A 15,304-nucleotide genomic window follows, 5' to 3' on the forward strand; every position below is an offset into this window, starting at 1 on the left:
ATAAATACTCCAAATACATGCAAAGTAAAAACGGACATAAAAATGACAATCATTTTATTATAGTGTACATTCAGGAAACACGCTCACTGTAACCCACCCCCAACAGTAAGTCAGCACATGGGGAGAAGGGGGAGAGGTGGCTTTAACTCTCTGGGCACTCCACATTCTCCATTCACACTCCATTTGCAGGATAAAAAGGGTGGCTACATCCAGCAGCTAGAAGCCATACAAAATGTCTAAAACTAAGTGAGGTAACCCTTTTATTCCTGCCGATCATACACAGCAACACCTTGGTGGGAAGCATGGAAGACGTCGGCTCAAAAACTGCGCCCAGCGCGGATTTTAAGGCCTCGATAATGCCACTTTTCTGCCAGGACTTGTAGTAAATGGGGCTTAGTGCTGAAGGGGAACTTTAGAAAGTAAGAACCACTCTCTGATACTAGAAATAAGCAGTCATTGACAGGGTCACCGCCTCAGTGGTGGTCATCAGACACTGCAAAGGATGGCGTTCTTCCATTACACAAGACACCGCTTATGTCCACAATACAAGCAAGACGTGAGGGTCTGCATTCTGTATTTACAGCGGGTCCAAAACTGGACTGTAAATCTAACAGAGCACCAAGTGCAACTTTGTAGCAAGTAGTGGGCACCATGCTGCAGCCTTAACGCTTCCTTAAAGGGGTTGCCCCACTATAAGAAGTTCTATTGCTGGGACTCCCCCCAAATACAAGAATGACGTGCCGGAGTAAGCGGTGGTCACACGTGCTCTTAAAGGGGTTGTTCACCCCTGGGGGCCTTTTCTGCAGGTGGTGGCCAGACCCACAGAGAGAATCATACTTACCTGATCCCTGCTGCTGGGTTACAGCAACCTCACTCCCCCTTGGGTGCTGCAGCTGTTGGGTCTCCGTGTCGACATCTGGTTTAGCGGGTGTTATGTGGACACTGCAGCTAACGACTGGTCACAGTGGTGACACGTCACCCATGCGTTAGGTGTCCAATTAACATGACGCATGGGTGACCCCTGCCAAACCAGATGTTGACACAGGGAGACCTAAGACCTGCAGTGCCGAAAGGGCAAGGATTAAAGGGGTTGTCTCATCTCAGACAATGGGGGCATATGGCTAGGATATGCCCCCATTGTCTTATAGGTGCAGGTCTATATCGGGAACGGAGCCCCGCAAGGTGGTGCCTGGAGGACACCGGTCTGGCCACCACCAAGCGCTCTCCCCATAGAAGTGAATGGGAGCGCACTACGCATGACCGGCTACCGCTCCCATTCACTTCGATGGGCCTGACGGAAATAGCCAAAAATGAATGGAGGGTGGCTGCGCAAGTGCAGTGTGCTCTCCACCACTTTCAGGGCTCTGCTCTCAATATAGGATCCTAGCGGCAATGAGACAGCTGTGATGAGACAACCCCTTTAAGAAAAAAGTATTATTACCACCGCAGGTCTGGCCACGCTGGGGGCTCTGCAGACAAGGTCCCCAGGGGTGAGCAACCCCTTTAAATGGGCCGAGGAGCTCCCAAACAAACGTTTGCTCCCGACTGTTGTCTGGTGCATACAACGCAACTAGGAGTCGAGGGGTTTTAATGAACTGTAAAAACAACAGCTCATTCTAACCCCTCCTGATAATTGCCATGTTGAAATGAAAGTAAAGCAGACGAGCTGCCTGTCGCAAGCACGCTCAACGATATCGGAAGTCGATCTGCGCTTGTTACAGGCCTTGTATCTGCTGTATAACGGGACATTCAGGACCTCGAGCTGCAGTACAGCACAGGATTCATGTGAACGCTGCACCACCTTGTCCACGGGAGAGGTTCTTAGCTCTTACATGGGACTGTATCCTCAGTATTTATTTGCGGTGGCAGAATGTGGCCTTACTAAGATAGAGCCTACAGCATGTCCGTTATATGGTATTACACACCACTGTCAGGAGTCATTTTCCATAACATGCCTCATCACACCAGTCAAACCAATGACAGCTCTCAGAACGAAGATCTATGAACTATGGGAAGCAGCACTTCCTTACATTCATCTAGAATATAACTAGTTGTCCCCCACCCGCAGCCTAAAAGATAGAGGCTTCGGGAGTGACGGTCGATACAATGTAGATCAATAGTCTGCAATATCTATGACTCCTAACAGCCTAGGGCCATCAGTAGATGCAGGACATGGACATGTTGTAGACCACGGCTTGATGTTAAAAATAAAAAAGTTAGTGCTCTGTTATAAAGCTGTAAAGGGAATCTGTCACCGGTCCTATACTGCCCCGAGTGCTGTGTAAACTGCTACCAGGGACCCCGATTACAAAGTCCGCTCCATGAAGTGCACCCGTTCAGGAGTCCTGGTATTCACAAGCTCCCAGCTGCCCCGTCCACCCCCAACACTAATTGGCAGATTATTCCCATACAACATAAAAGGGATTAAAGTCAATGATCCACCAGATTGCGGAGGGAGCTCAGGAGTATCAGAACTCCAGTGTACAGGTCACGCTGGAGCTCATCCCCAGGATTTTAAAGGGTAGGTTCACACCTGCATTTAACCGATCTGGCATAGAAGGGCCTGCCGGGGGTTCACCAGATCCGGCATAGCCGGATACTGCCATTCACTGCTGGACCCCCTTGAATACAATGGGATCCGGAGGTTTCTGGCATAAGTGCATGCAACGGTTTTTGTCAGGTCGAAAGCCGGCCCCGCAGGATCACATTATGGATCCGTTACGGCTAACCTCTGGCACTCCCGCTGTGGTAAAACTACAACTCCCAAGGTGCTTGGCTGTTCTCAGAACATGCTGAATGGAGCATGCTGGGAGTGGTAGTTTCACCACAGCCGTCACTGTGGTGTCTGGCAGGGAACAGCAGTATCCGGCTAGGCCTCTGTTCTCTGCCGGATCAGGTAAAGACAGGTGTGAACCTACCCTAAGAAAATGACTGGTCAAGGAAAGTTACAAAATAAGGTGACCCTGTGTTGCAATCGGGGTCCGCGTCTCCAGGTTAGACCCCTTTCGGACGAGACCCTCAGCGCAGCTCCCGGTCTGATCGCCCAGCACTGCCGGGGGTCGCATAGCATTATAAGGATTTATGATGCCATTTATAACCCTTAGAGGTCTGGAATGTATTGGATAACACTGACAACATTATATCAGTGTTATCCAATACATTCCAGAACTGTAAAGGGTTAAATAGCATCACAAATCAATATAATGCTACGCGGACCCCTGCAGTGCTGGAAGATCAGTCCGGGAGTCCGCAGCGCGACAACCGCTCGTCTGAAAGGCGCCTTATACTGCCCTCAAAAAGGGAAACATAAGACTGGCGACAGATTCCCTTTAAATTAAACTTTTATAGAAAAAAAAATAAAAAAATAAAAATGTCATATTTAAAACAAAAAATAAAATACCCCAAGGCTTCACATGGTTGCAGGCACTAAAAGGTTATTACTTTCATGAAGACTGCTGCTTACCCAAGGACAGAAATCAGTACTGCAGAAAATTTATATTACCCATATGATTTCGTAGGGACCAGATTAACCATTTCCTTACAGGTTAGGAAGTCCAAATGAACAGAATATGCAGCACTGTAACCAAGAGATTTTAATAAAGAAAAATGCTAACATTTGTTCGCTTGTCCCAAAATCTAGACGGTCACAGATCCCCCACCCTCCTGTCATCCGACTGCCGGATCAGTAAGGCTCAGTTTACACATTGCTCATTATTTAGGGACTGACATGGACCATCGACTAACGTGAAGTGAACCTCGCTCCTACAATGGCGGCCCATAGACTTTTGTCGGCTGATCCAGTCTATTTTCTTCTGATCATATAAAGTCAATGGGACCACCAGCCCCCAACTCGATAAGTGACCTTGTCAGACAGTGGTCCCCGAGAGATCTCTTGGACCGGACCACCACAGGTCTTGCTATACACTGCCACAGAGCTCACCCTTTGATAAGCCGCATGAACTGATCGCTATGTAACCACTAGGGCCACGGATGAGCTGGGCACACGATGCATACAGTTCTGTATTCGTGTATGCCCCCTCGCCAGTAAAGTGACACTGGGGTCTGGGATGTATAGCAGGTTAGGTACCGAGTGCCATCACGTCACTGGGGGCAGCAATGTGCAAACCGGCCTTCTACATATGAAAGCCTTGCTATAGAACAGGTGGCACAGCACCCTCATAGCAGCGCTGGCACCAATAACTTCACTTCTCCTCCACCCACAGCTTTAAATATCATCACTAAATATGTCAAGGCGAAATCATTTTCAATATCTAGCACCTGGAGCGTGCGACAGCCCAAGTATGATCCTTTCATACATGGAGGCCTCTGTCGAGATGGGAGAAAGGGTCGTTTCCTCGGACTACTCTTTGGTAAAAGTGAGGGAAGGGCACATTTAGGGCGATTTCACAGAATTGGAGTGTACTGGCGGAAGAGTTCTAGGAGACGAGCGCTCTCGCAGGGCCTGAGATAACAGGTTGCAGCCATCAGACACCGCACAAGCCGAGCTCCTCAAGCGCTCCTTGTAGTCCGTCATCTTGCTGCTGCTGTCCGAGTGCTGGGCTATATCCCTGAGGCATTGGGTCAGGAGAACGCAGGCAGACACCACACTCATGGCACCCCCCAAGATGGCCGTCTGCACCGCTTTGCCCTCTGCGTTCAGAATGGCAGCTTTGCCCAGGAATTGAGGCTCGGTGGCAAAGCCCACCAAGGCATGGACCGCCTGCACCAAGGGACCACTGAAGAGGGCACAGCGGTTTCTGGAGAGGTCACTCGGGGAAGTCTTTACCTCCTTGATGCAGGCCAGGAGAGCGGTGGCACTGGTGCTCATACACTTCACCCCAAGCTTAAACTGTTCCTTAGCAAATTTATCCCTGGACTTCTCGCTGGCGGCCACGCTGGCATCCGTGAGGGTTTTGAGGTTAGTGGACAGGTTCTGGGAGACTTCCAGCAGGAGCTGGGGTGTCAGGTCCTGTAGGGGGACCGTCCTGAGGATAGCACAGTTCTGCTCCACCTCATGGCGGCACCGAGTCACCTTGTAGCGATCCACCAAGCCAGGCAGCGCAGACTGGGCACCGGGCACCTCCACCGCTGCCAGGTATGCGGCATGGGCAGACAGCTCAATGAGAGAGACCACCAGGTCCACCATCTCCTGCAGGCTCTCCCCCACCTCGGTGAAGCGGCCCATGTTGAGCTGGCTCTGGACGTCATGGGTGAGGATGGACAGTCCTTTGGTCCGGGCAATGACCGTGTCCCGGCACTTCTCGAAGGCCTCCCCCAGCTGGGCACAGCTCTCAGTCCGGACAGGCCGGGGCTCGCTGGACAGCAGGAGCAGGTCAGCCACCAGCTGCATCCTGGCCTTGCACTGGTCACAGATCGTCAGTAGCTTCTTGCGGGGCTGGGAGCCCCCTGGGGCCGCTCCAGAGGGCACAGAAGACCGGGCGGAACCGGAGCCGCCGCTAGCCATCCCGCCGGGAGCAGCGTCTCATACCTCGGCCAGTGGCAGCTGTACCCCGCGATCTCTTCCGCCTCATCATCCCATGGGTGGGTGGCGGGCACAGCCCGGGAGCGGCGGGGATGATCAGACCAGGTGACGGCTCTGTGCCTCCCGCATCTCGGGATCAGCAGGGTCCTCGGTGCCCGGAGAAGCAGTATACACGAGACCCGCCCAAAAACTGCTCTGTCTCTCCCGGCCCGGATAAGGAACGTGGGACGGCGCCGCCCTGTGACGTCACCCAGTAGGGAACAGCGACACCCAGAGGCGACTCTGGGTGTCAGCGGTGGAATTCCTGGAGTGCACTTGTCGTGTACGAGGCTGGGCACACACCCCATGGCCGCGGTCCTGCAGCCTCCTGTGACACCTTCTATGGCAACAGGGGGGCCGCACTCTGCCATATACATAGAAGAGATGCCCACACATGAGGACAGCCAGCCTTTACAGCCACATGCATGGCGACCTGGGCTGGAGAGGATCAATGAACTGCCCTCAGGGAGGGTGGATGATGGAGGTGGTGGAGCCCCATGCCTCATCCCTATAATCCAGCCTGACATTTGTTGTGTAAGGCTTTGTTCATACTTGTGATTGGAGCCCCCATTCCGTTAAAGGGTTGTCTCACTTCAGCAAATAGTATTTATCATGTAGAGAAAGTTATTACAAGACACTTACTAATGTATTGTGATTGTCCATATTGCCTCCTTTGATGGCTGGATTCATTTTTCTATGACATTATACATTGCTCGTTTCCATGGTTACAACCACACTACAATCCATCAGCAGAACCAAATACCACAGTGCAGTACAATATACTCCCCCAGCAGAACCAAATACCACAGTGCAGCACAATATACTCCCCCAGCAGAACCAAATACCACAGTGCAGCACAATATACTGCTCCAGCAAAGCCAAATACTACAGTGCAGCACAATATACTGCTCCAGCAGAACCAAATACCAAAGTGCAGCACAATATACTCCCCCAGCAGAACCAAATACCACAGTGCAGCACAATATACTGCTCCAGCAGAACCAAATACCACAGTGCAGCACAATATACTGCCCCAGCAGAACCAAATACCACAGTGCAGCACAATATACTGCTCCAGCAGAACCAAATACCACAGTGCAGCACAATATACTGCCCCAGCAGAACTAAATACCACAGAGCAGCACAATATACTGCCCTAGCAGAACCAAATACCACAGAGCAGCACAGTATACTGCCCCAGCAGAACCAAATACCACAGTGCAGCACAATATACTGCCCCAGCAGAACCAAATACCACAGTGCAGCACAATATACTACCCCAGCAGAACTAAATACCACAGTGCAGCACAATATACTGCCCCAGCAGAACCAAATACAACAGTGCAGCACAATATACTGCCCCAGCAGAACTAAATACCACAGTGCAGCACAATATACTGCCTCAGTAGAACCAAACACCACAGAGCAGAACAAAATACTGTCCCAGCAGAACCAAATACCTCAGGGCAGCACAATATACTGCTCCAGCAGAACCAAATACCACAGTGCAGCACAATATACTGCCCCAGCAGAACCAAATACCACAGTGCAGCACAATATACTGCTCCAGCAGAACCAAATACCACAGTGCAGCACAATATACTGCCCCAGCAGAACCAAATACCACAGTGCAGCACAATATACTGCCCCAGCAGAACTAAATACCACAGAGCAGCACAATATACTGCCCTAGCAGAACCAAATACCACAGAGCAGCACAGTATACTGCCCCAGCAGAACCAAATACCACAGTGCAGCACAATATACCGCCCCAGCAGAACCAAATACCACAGTGCAGCACAATATACTACCCCAGCAGAACTAAATACCACAGTGCAGCACAATATACTGCCCCAGCAGAACCAAATACAACAGTGCAGCACAATATACTGCCCCAGCAGAACTAAATACCACAGTGCAGCACAATATACTGCCTCAGTAGAACCAAACACCACAGAGCAGAACAAAATACTGTCCCAGCAGAACCAAATACCTCAGGGCAGCACAATATACTGCCCCAACAGAACCAAATACCACAGTACAGCACAATATACTGCCCCAGCAGAACCAAATACCACAGTGCAGCACAATATACTGCTCCAGCAGAACCAAATACCACAGTGCAGCACAAAATACTGCCCCAGCAGAACCAAATACCACAGTGCAGCACAATATACTGCCCCAGCAGAACCAAATACCACAGTGCAGCACAATATACTGCTCCAGCAGAACCAAATACCACAGTGCAGCACAATATACTGCCCCAGCAAAGCCAAATACTACAGTGCAGCACAATATACTGCTCCAGCAGAACCAAATACCACAGTGCAGCACAATATACTGCCCCAGCAGAACCAAATACCACAGTGCAGCACAATATACTCCCCCAGCAGAACCAAATACCACAGTGCAGCACAATATACTGCTCCAGCAGAACCAAATACCACAGTGCAGCACAATATACTGCCCCAGCAAAGCCAAATACTACAGTGCAGCACAATATACTGCTTCAGCAGAACCAAATACCACAGTGCAGCACAATATACTGCCCCAGCAGAACCAAATACCACAGTGCAGCACAATATACTGCCCCAGCAGAACCAAATACCACAGTGCAGCACAATATACTGCTCCAGCAGAACCAAATACCACAGTGCAGCACAATATACTGCCCCAGCAGAACAAAATACCACAGAGCAGCACAATATACTGCCCTAGCAGAACCAAATACCACAGAGCAGCACAGTATACTGCCCCAGCAGAACCAAATACCACAGTGCAGCACAATATACTGCCCCAGCAGAACCAAATACCACAGTGCAGCACAATATACTGCCCCAGCAGAACCAAATACCACAGTGCAGCACAATATACTGCTCCAGCAGAACCAAATACCACAGTGCAGCACAAAATACTGCTCCAGCAGAACCAAATACCACAGTGCAGCACAATATACTGCTCCAGCAGAACCAAATACCACAGTGCAGCACAATATACTGCCCCAGCAGAACCAAATACCACAGTGCAGCACAATATACTGCCCCAGCAGAACTAAATACCACAGTGCAGCACAATATACTGCCCCAGCAGAACCAAATACCACAGTGCAGCACAATATACTGCCCCAGCAGAACCAAATACCACAGTACAGCACAATATACTGCCCCAGCAGAACCAAATACCACAGTGCAGCACAATATACTGCTCCAGCAGAACCAAATACCACAGTGCAGAACAAAATACTGCCCCAGCAGAACCAAATACCACAGTGCAGCACAATATACTGCCCCAGCAGAACCAAATACCACAGTGCAGCACAATATACTGCCCCAGCAGAACCAAATACCACAGAGCAGCACAAAATACTGCTCCAGCAGAACCAAATACCACAGTGCAGAACAAAATACTGCCCCAGCAGAACCAAATACCACAGTGCAGCACAATATACTGCCCCAGCAGAACCAAATACCACAGTGCAGTACAATATACTCCCCCAGCAGAACCAAATACCACAGTGCAGCACAATATACTGTCCCAGCAGAAACAAATACCACAGTGCAGCACAATATACTCCCCCAGCAGAACCAAATACCACAGTGCAGCACAATATACTGCCCCAGCAAAGCCAAATACTACAGTGCAGCACAATATACTGCTCCAGCAGAACCAAATACCAAAGTGCAGCACAATATACTCCCCCAGCAGAACCAAATACCACAGTGCAGCACAATATACTGCTCCAGCAGAACCAAATACCACAGTGCAGCACAATATACTGCCCCAGCAGAACCAAATACCACAGTGCAGCACAATATACTGCTCCAGCAGAACCAAATACCACAGTGCAGCACAATATACTGCCCCAGCAGAACCAAATACCACAGTGCAGCACAATATACTGCCCCAGCAGAACTAAATACCACAGAGCAGCACAATATACTGCCCTAGCAGAACCAAATACCACAGAGCAGCACAGTATACTGCCCCAGCAGAACCAAATACCACAGTGCAGCACAATATACTGCCCCAGCAGAACCAAATACCACAGTGCAGCACAATATACTACCCCAGCAGAACTAAATACCACAGTGCAGCACAATATACTGCCCCAGCAGAACCAAATACAACAGTGCAGCACAATATACTGCCCCAGCAGAACTAAATACCACAGTGCAGCACAATATACTGCCTCAGTAGAACCAAACACCACAGAGCAGAACAAAATACTGTCCCAGCAGAACCAAATACCTCAGGGCAGCACAATATACTGCCCCAGCAGAACCAAATACCACAGTACAGCACAATATACTGCCCCAGCAGAACCAAATACCACAGTGCAGCACAATATACTGCTCCAGCAGAACCAAATACCACAGTGCAGCACAAAATACTGCCCCAGCAGAACCAAATACCACAGTGCAGCACAATATACTGCCCCAGCAGAACCAAATACCACAGTGCAGCACAATATACTGCTCCAGCAGAACCAAATACCACAGTGCAGCACAATATACTGCCCCAGCAAAGCCAAATACTACAGTGCAGCACAATATACTGCTCCAGCAGAACCAAATACCACAGTGCAGCACAATATACTGCCCCAGCAGAACCAAATACCACAGTGCAGCACAATATACTCCCCCAGCAGAACCAAATACCACAGTGCAGCACAATATACTGCTCCAGCAGAACCAAATACCACAGTGCAGCACAATATACTGCCCCAGCAAAGCCAAATACTACAGTGCAGCACAATATACTGCTTCAGCAGAACCAAATACCACAGTGCAGCACAATATACTGCCCCAGCAGAACCAAATACCACAGTGCAGCACAATATACTGCCCCAGCAGAACCAAATACCACAGTGCAGCACAATATACTGCTCCAGCAGAACCAAATACCACAGTGCAGCACAATATACTGCCCCAGCAGAACAAAATACCACAGAGCAGCACAATATACTGCCCTAGCAGAACCAAATACCACAGAGCAGCACAGTATACTGCCCCAGCAGAACCAAATACCACAGTGCAGCACAATATACTGCCCCAGCAGAACAAAATACCACAGTGCAGCACAATATACTGCCCCAGCAGAACCAAATACCACAGTGCAGCACAATATACTGCTCCAGCAGAACCAAATACCACAGTGCAGCACAAAATACTGCTCCAGCAGAACCAAATACCACAGTGCAGCACAATATACTGCTCCAGCAGAACCAAATACCACAGTGCAGCACAATATACTGCCCCAGCAGAACCAAATACCACAGTGCAGCACAATATACTGCCCCAGCAGAACTAAATACCACAGTGCAGCACAATATACTGCCCCAGCAGAACCAAATACCACAGTGCAGCACAATATACTGCCCCAGCAGAACCAAATACCACAGTACAGCACAATATACTGCCCCAGCAGAACCAAATACCACAGTGCAGCACAATATACTGCTCCAGCAGAACCAAATACCACAGTGCAGAACAAAATACTGCCCCAGCAGAACCAAATACCACAGTGCAGCACAATATACTGCCCCAGCAGAACCAAATACCACAGTGCAGCACAATATACTGCCCCAGCAGAACCAAATACCACAGAGCAGCACAAAATACTGCTCCAGCAGAACCAAATACCACAGTGCAGAACAAAATACTGCCCCAGCAGAACCAAATACCACAGTGCAGCACAATATACTGCCCCAGCAGAACCAAATACCACAGTGCAGCACAATATACTGCACCAGCAGAACCAAATACCACAGAGCAGCACAATATACTGCCCCAGCAGAACCAAATACCACAGTGCAGCACAATATACTGCCCCAGCAGAACCAAATACCACAGTGCAGCACAATATACTGCCCCAGCAGAACCAAATACCACAGTGCAGCACAATATACTCCCCCAGCAGAACCAAATACCACAGTGCAGCACAATATACTGCCCCAGCAGAACCAAATACCACAGTGCAGCACAATATACTGCCCTGCAGAACCAAATACCACAGTGCAGCACAATATACTGCCTTAGCAGAACCAAATACCACAGTGCAGCACAATATACTGCCCCAGCAGAACCAAATACCACAGTGCAGCACAATATACTGCCCCAGCAGAACTAAATACCACAGTGCAGCACAATATACTGCCCCAGCAGAACCAAATACCACAGAGCAGCACAATATACTGCCCCAGCAGAACCCAATACCACAGAGCAGCACAATATACTGCCCCAGCAGAACTAAATACCACAGTGCAGCACAATATACTGCCCTAGCAGAACCCAATACCACAGTGCAGCACAATATACTGCCCCTGCAGAACCAAATACCACAGTGCAGCACAATATACTGCCCCTGCAGAACCAAATACCACAGTGCAGCACAATATACTGCCCCAGCAGAACCAAATACCACAGTGCAGCACAATATACTGCCCCAGCAGAACCAAATACCACAGTGCAGTACAATATACTGCCCCAGCAGAACTAAATACCACAGTGCAGCACAATATACTGCCCCAGCAGAACCAAATGCCACAGTGCAGCACAATATACTGCCCCAGCAGAACTAAATACCACAGTGCAGCACAATATACTGCCCCAGCAGAACCAAATACCACAGAGCAGCACAATATACTGCCCCAGCAGAACCCAATACCACAGAGCAGCACAATATACTGCCCCAGCAGAACTAAATACCACAGTGCAGCACAATATACTGCCCCAGCAGAACCCAATACCACAGTGCAGCACAATATACTGCCCCTGCAGAACCAAATACCACAGTGCAGCACAATATACTGCCCCAGCAGAACCAAATACCACAGTGCAGCACAATATACTGCCCCAGTAGAACCAAATACCACAGTGCAGCACAATATACTGCCCCAGCAGAACCAAATACCACAGTGCAGTACAATATACTGCCCCAGCAGAACCAAATGCCACAGTGCAGCACAATATACTGCCCCAGCAGAACCAAATAACACAGAGCAGAACCAAATACCACAGAGCAGCACAATATACTGCCCCAGAAGAACCAAATACCACAGTGCAGCACAATATACTGCCCCCCAGAACCAAATACCACAGTATTGTACACTATAGGGAAAACGCGTCAGCCTCTCTGGTGGCACATAGGCTGGTGCTTTTTTCTATTGTGTGCAAGAACGACCACCACAACGACCAAGGATTGCAGGTTGGTTTTAACCATGGAAACGAGAGGTGTATAATGTGATGGAAAAATGAATCCAGCCAGCAAAGGAAGCAATATGGACACTCGCAGTACATTAGTAAGTGCCGTGTAGTAACTTCCTCTACATAATTAATGCCATTTGCTGAAGTAAAAAAAAAAACACTTTAAAAATACCAGACCTAATAGTACAGCATGCCAGGCTACCTGACAGTCCCCAGTAATTAGTCAATGGCAGGGGGTGGGCAGGGTACTTAAAGGAAAAATGGGAAAAAAGAGTGGGCGGCCCCAGCAGAACTAAATACCACAGTGCAGCGCAATATACTGCCCCAGCAGAACCAAACACCACAGTGCAGAACAAAATACTGCCCCAGCAGAACCAAATACCACAGTGCAGCGCAATATACTGCCCCAGCAGAACCAAATACCACAGTGCAGCACAATATACTGCCCCAGCAGAACCAAATACCACAGTACAGCACAATATACTGCCCCAGCAGAACCAAATACCACAGTGCAGCACAATATACTGCTCCAGCAGAACCAAATACCACAGTGCAGCACAATATACTGCCCCAGCAGAACCAAATACCACAGTGCAGCACAATATACTGCCCCAGCAGAACCAAATACCACAGAGCAGCACAATATACTGCCCCAGCAGAACCAAATACCACAGTGCAGCACAATATACTGCCCCAGCAGAACCAAATACCACAGTGCAGCACAATATACTGCCCCAGCAGAACCAAATACCACAGTGCAGCACAATATACTGCCCCAGCAGAACCAAATACCACAGTGCAGCACAATATACTGCCCTGCAGAACCAAATACCACAGTGCAGCACAATATACTGCCTTAGCAGAACCAAATACCACAGTGCAGCACAATATACTGCCCCAGCAGAACCAAATACCACAGTGCAGCACAATATACTGCCCCAGCAGAACTAAATACCACAGTGCAGCACAATATACTGCCCCAGCAGAACCAAATACCACAGAGCAGCACAATATACTGCCCCAGCAGAACCCAATACCACAGAGCAGCACAATATACTGCCCCAGCAGAACTAAATACCACAGTGCAGCACAATATACTGCCCCAGCAGAACCCAATACCACAGTGCAGCACAATATACTGCCCCTGCAGAACCAAATACCACAGTGCAGCACAATATACTGCCCCTGCAGAACCAAATACCACAGTGCAGCACAATATACTGCCCCAGCAGAACCAAATACCACAGTGCAGCACAATATACTGCCCCAGCAGAACCAAATACCACAGTGCAGTACAATATACTGCCCCAGCAGAACCAAATGCCACAGTGCAGCACAATATACTGCCCCAGCAGAACCAAATAACACAGAGCAGAACCAAATACCACAGAGCAGCACAATATACTGCCCCAGAAGAACCAAATACCACAGAGCAGCAGAGAATACTACCTCAATAGAACCAAATACCACAGTGCTGCACAATATACTGCCCCCCAGAACCAAATACCACAGTATTGTACACTATAGGGAAAACGCGTCAGCCTCTCTGGTGGCACATAGGCTGGTGCTTTTTTCTATTGTGTGCAAGAACGACCACCACAACGACCAAGGATTGCAGGTTGGTTTTAACCATGGAAACGAGAGGTGTATAATGTGATGGAAAAATGAATCCAGCCAGCAAAGGAAGCAATATGGACACTCGCAGTACATTAGTAAGTGCCGTGTAGTAACTTCCTCTACATAATTAATGCCATTTGCTGAAGTAAAAAAAAAAACACTTTAAAAATACCAGACCTAATAGTACAGCATGCCAGGCTACCTGACAGTCCCTAGTAATTAGTCAATGGCAGGGGGTGGGCAGGGTACTTAAAGGAAAAATGGGAAAAAAGAGTGGGCGGCCCCAGCAGAACTAAATACCACAGTGCAGCGCAATATACTGCCCCAGCAGAACTAAATACCACAGTGCAGCGCAATATACTGCCCCAGCAGAACCAAACACCACAGAGCAGAACAAAATACTACCTTCAGAACCAAATATGTGCAGCACAAAATACCTTTTTACGCGGGCACTTCAGAACGCCAGAGGTCACACTACAGTTTTTCTGGAATAGTAAAAATGCTCCTCTTATCATTTTGGAGGAGTATTAGTAGCCGAGGAGGAGTATGAAAGTTACAGTAATTCAGATACATAATACATAGGCCTACTCTTGTTCACATCTGTGTTGGAGGCTTAGTTCAGGGCGTCTGTTGCAGATTCTGTCAAAAAGACCGGACAAAAATGCCTTGTGCAGGACTTTTTTGTCTGGTAAAAAGACAGGATCCCGAACGGAAATTGACGGACTCCATTAGAGTCAATTGAGCAAGTTCAGCTTCTTCCCTTTCAGTTAGGCAGGGTTCATCTCACGTTTTTGTAACACGTTTAAAGGGTTTCTATCACTTCGTTTCACCTATTTAGCTTTCAGACACTAGCGATCCGCTAGTGTCTGCTTTATCTAACCATCCTAATATAAGAGCTTATTGTCCTGCCGTTTAGCTAAAAAAATAACTTATATAGATATGCAAATGAGCCTCTAGGTGA

General features: G+C 48.8%; 1 protein-coding gene across 1 annotated transcript; it reads right to left on the minus strand.

Moving 5' to 3' along the window:
- Positions 1-3,359: 3,359 nt before the first annotated feature.
- On the minus strand, positions 3,360-5,703 carry TLNRD1 (talin rod domain containing 1). The gene has a single exon (XM_040414142.1). It carries the CDS (start codon positions 5,462-5,464, stop codon positions 4,394-4,396), a length of 1,071 nt encoding a protein of 356 aa, XP_040270076.1. The 5' UTR covers positions 5,465-5,703; the 3' UTR covers positions 3,360-4,393.
- Between the last annotated feature and the right edge of the window lie 9,601 nt (positions 5,704-15,304).

The sequence above is a fragment of the Bufo bufo genome, chromosome 1 (assembly GCF_905171765.1).
Source record: "Bufo bufo chromosome 1, aBufBuf1.1, whole genome shotgun sequence".
Classification (NCBI taxonomy): Eukaryota; Metazoa; Chordata; class Amphibia; order Anura; family Bufonidae; genus Bufo; species Bufo bufo.

Coding starts and splice junctions, on each gene's coding strand:
- TLNRD1 (XM_040414142.1), bottom strand. CDS start 5,464: ATGGCTAGCGGCGGCTCCGGTTCCGCCCGGTCTTCTGTGCCCTCTGGA.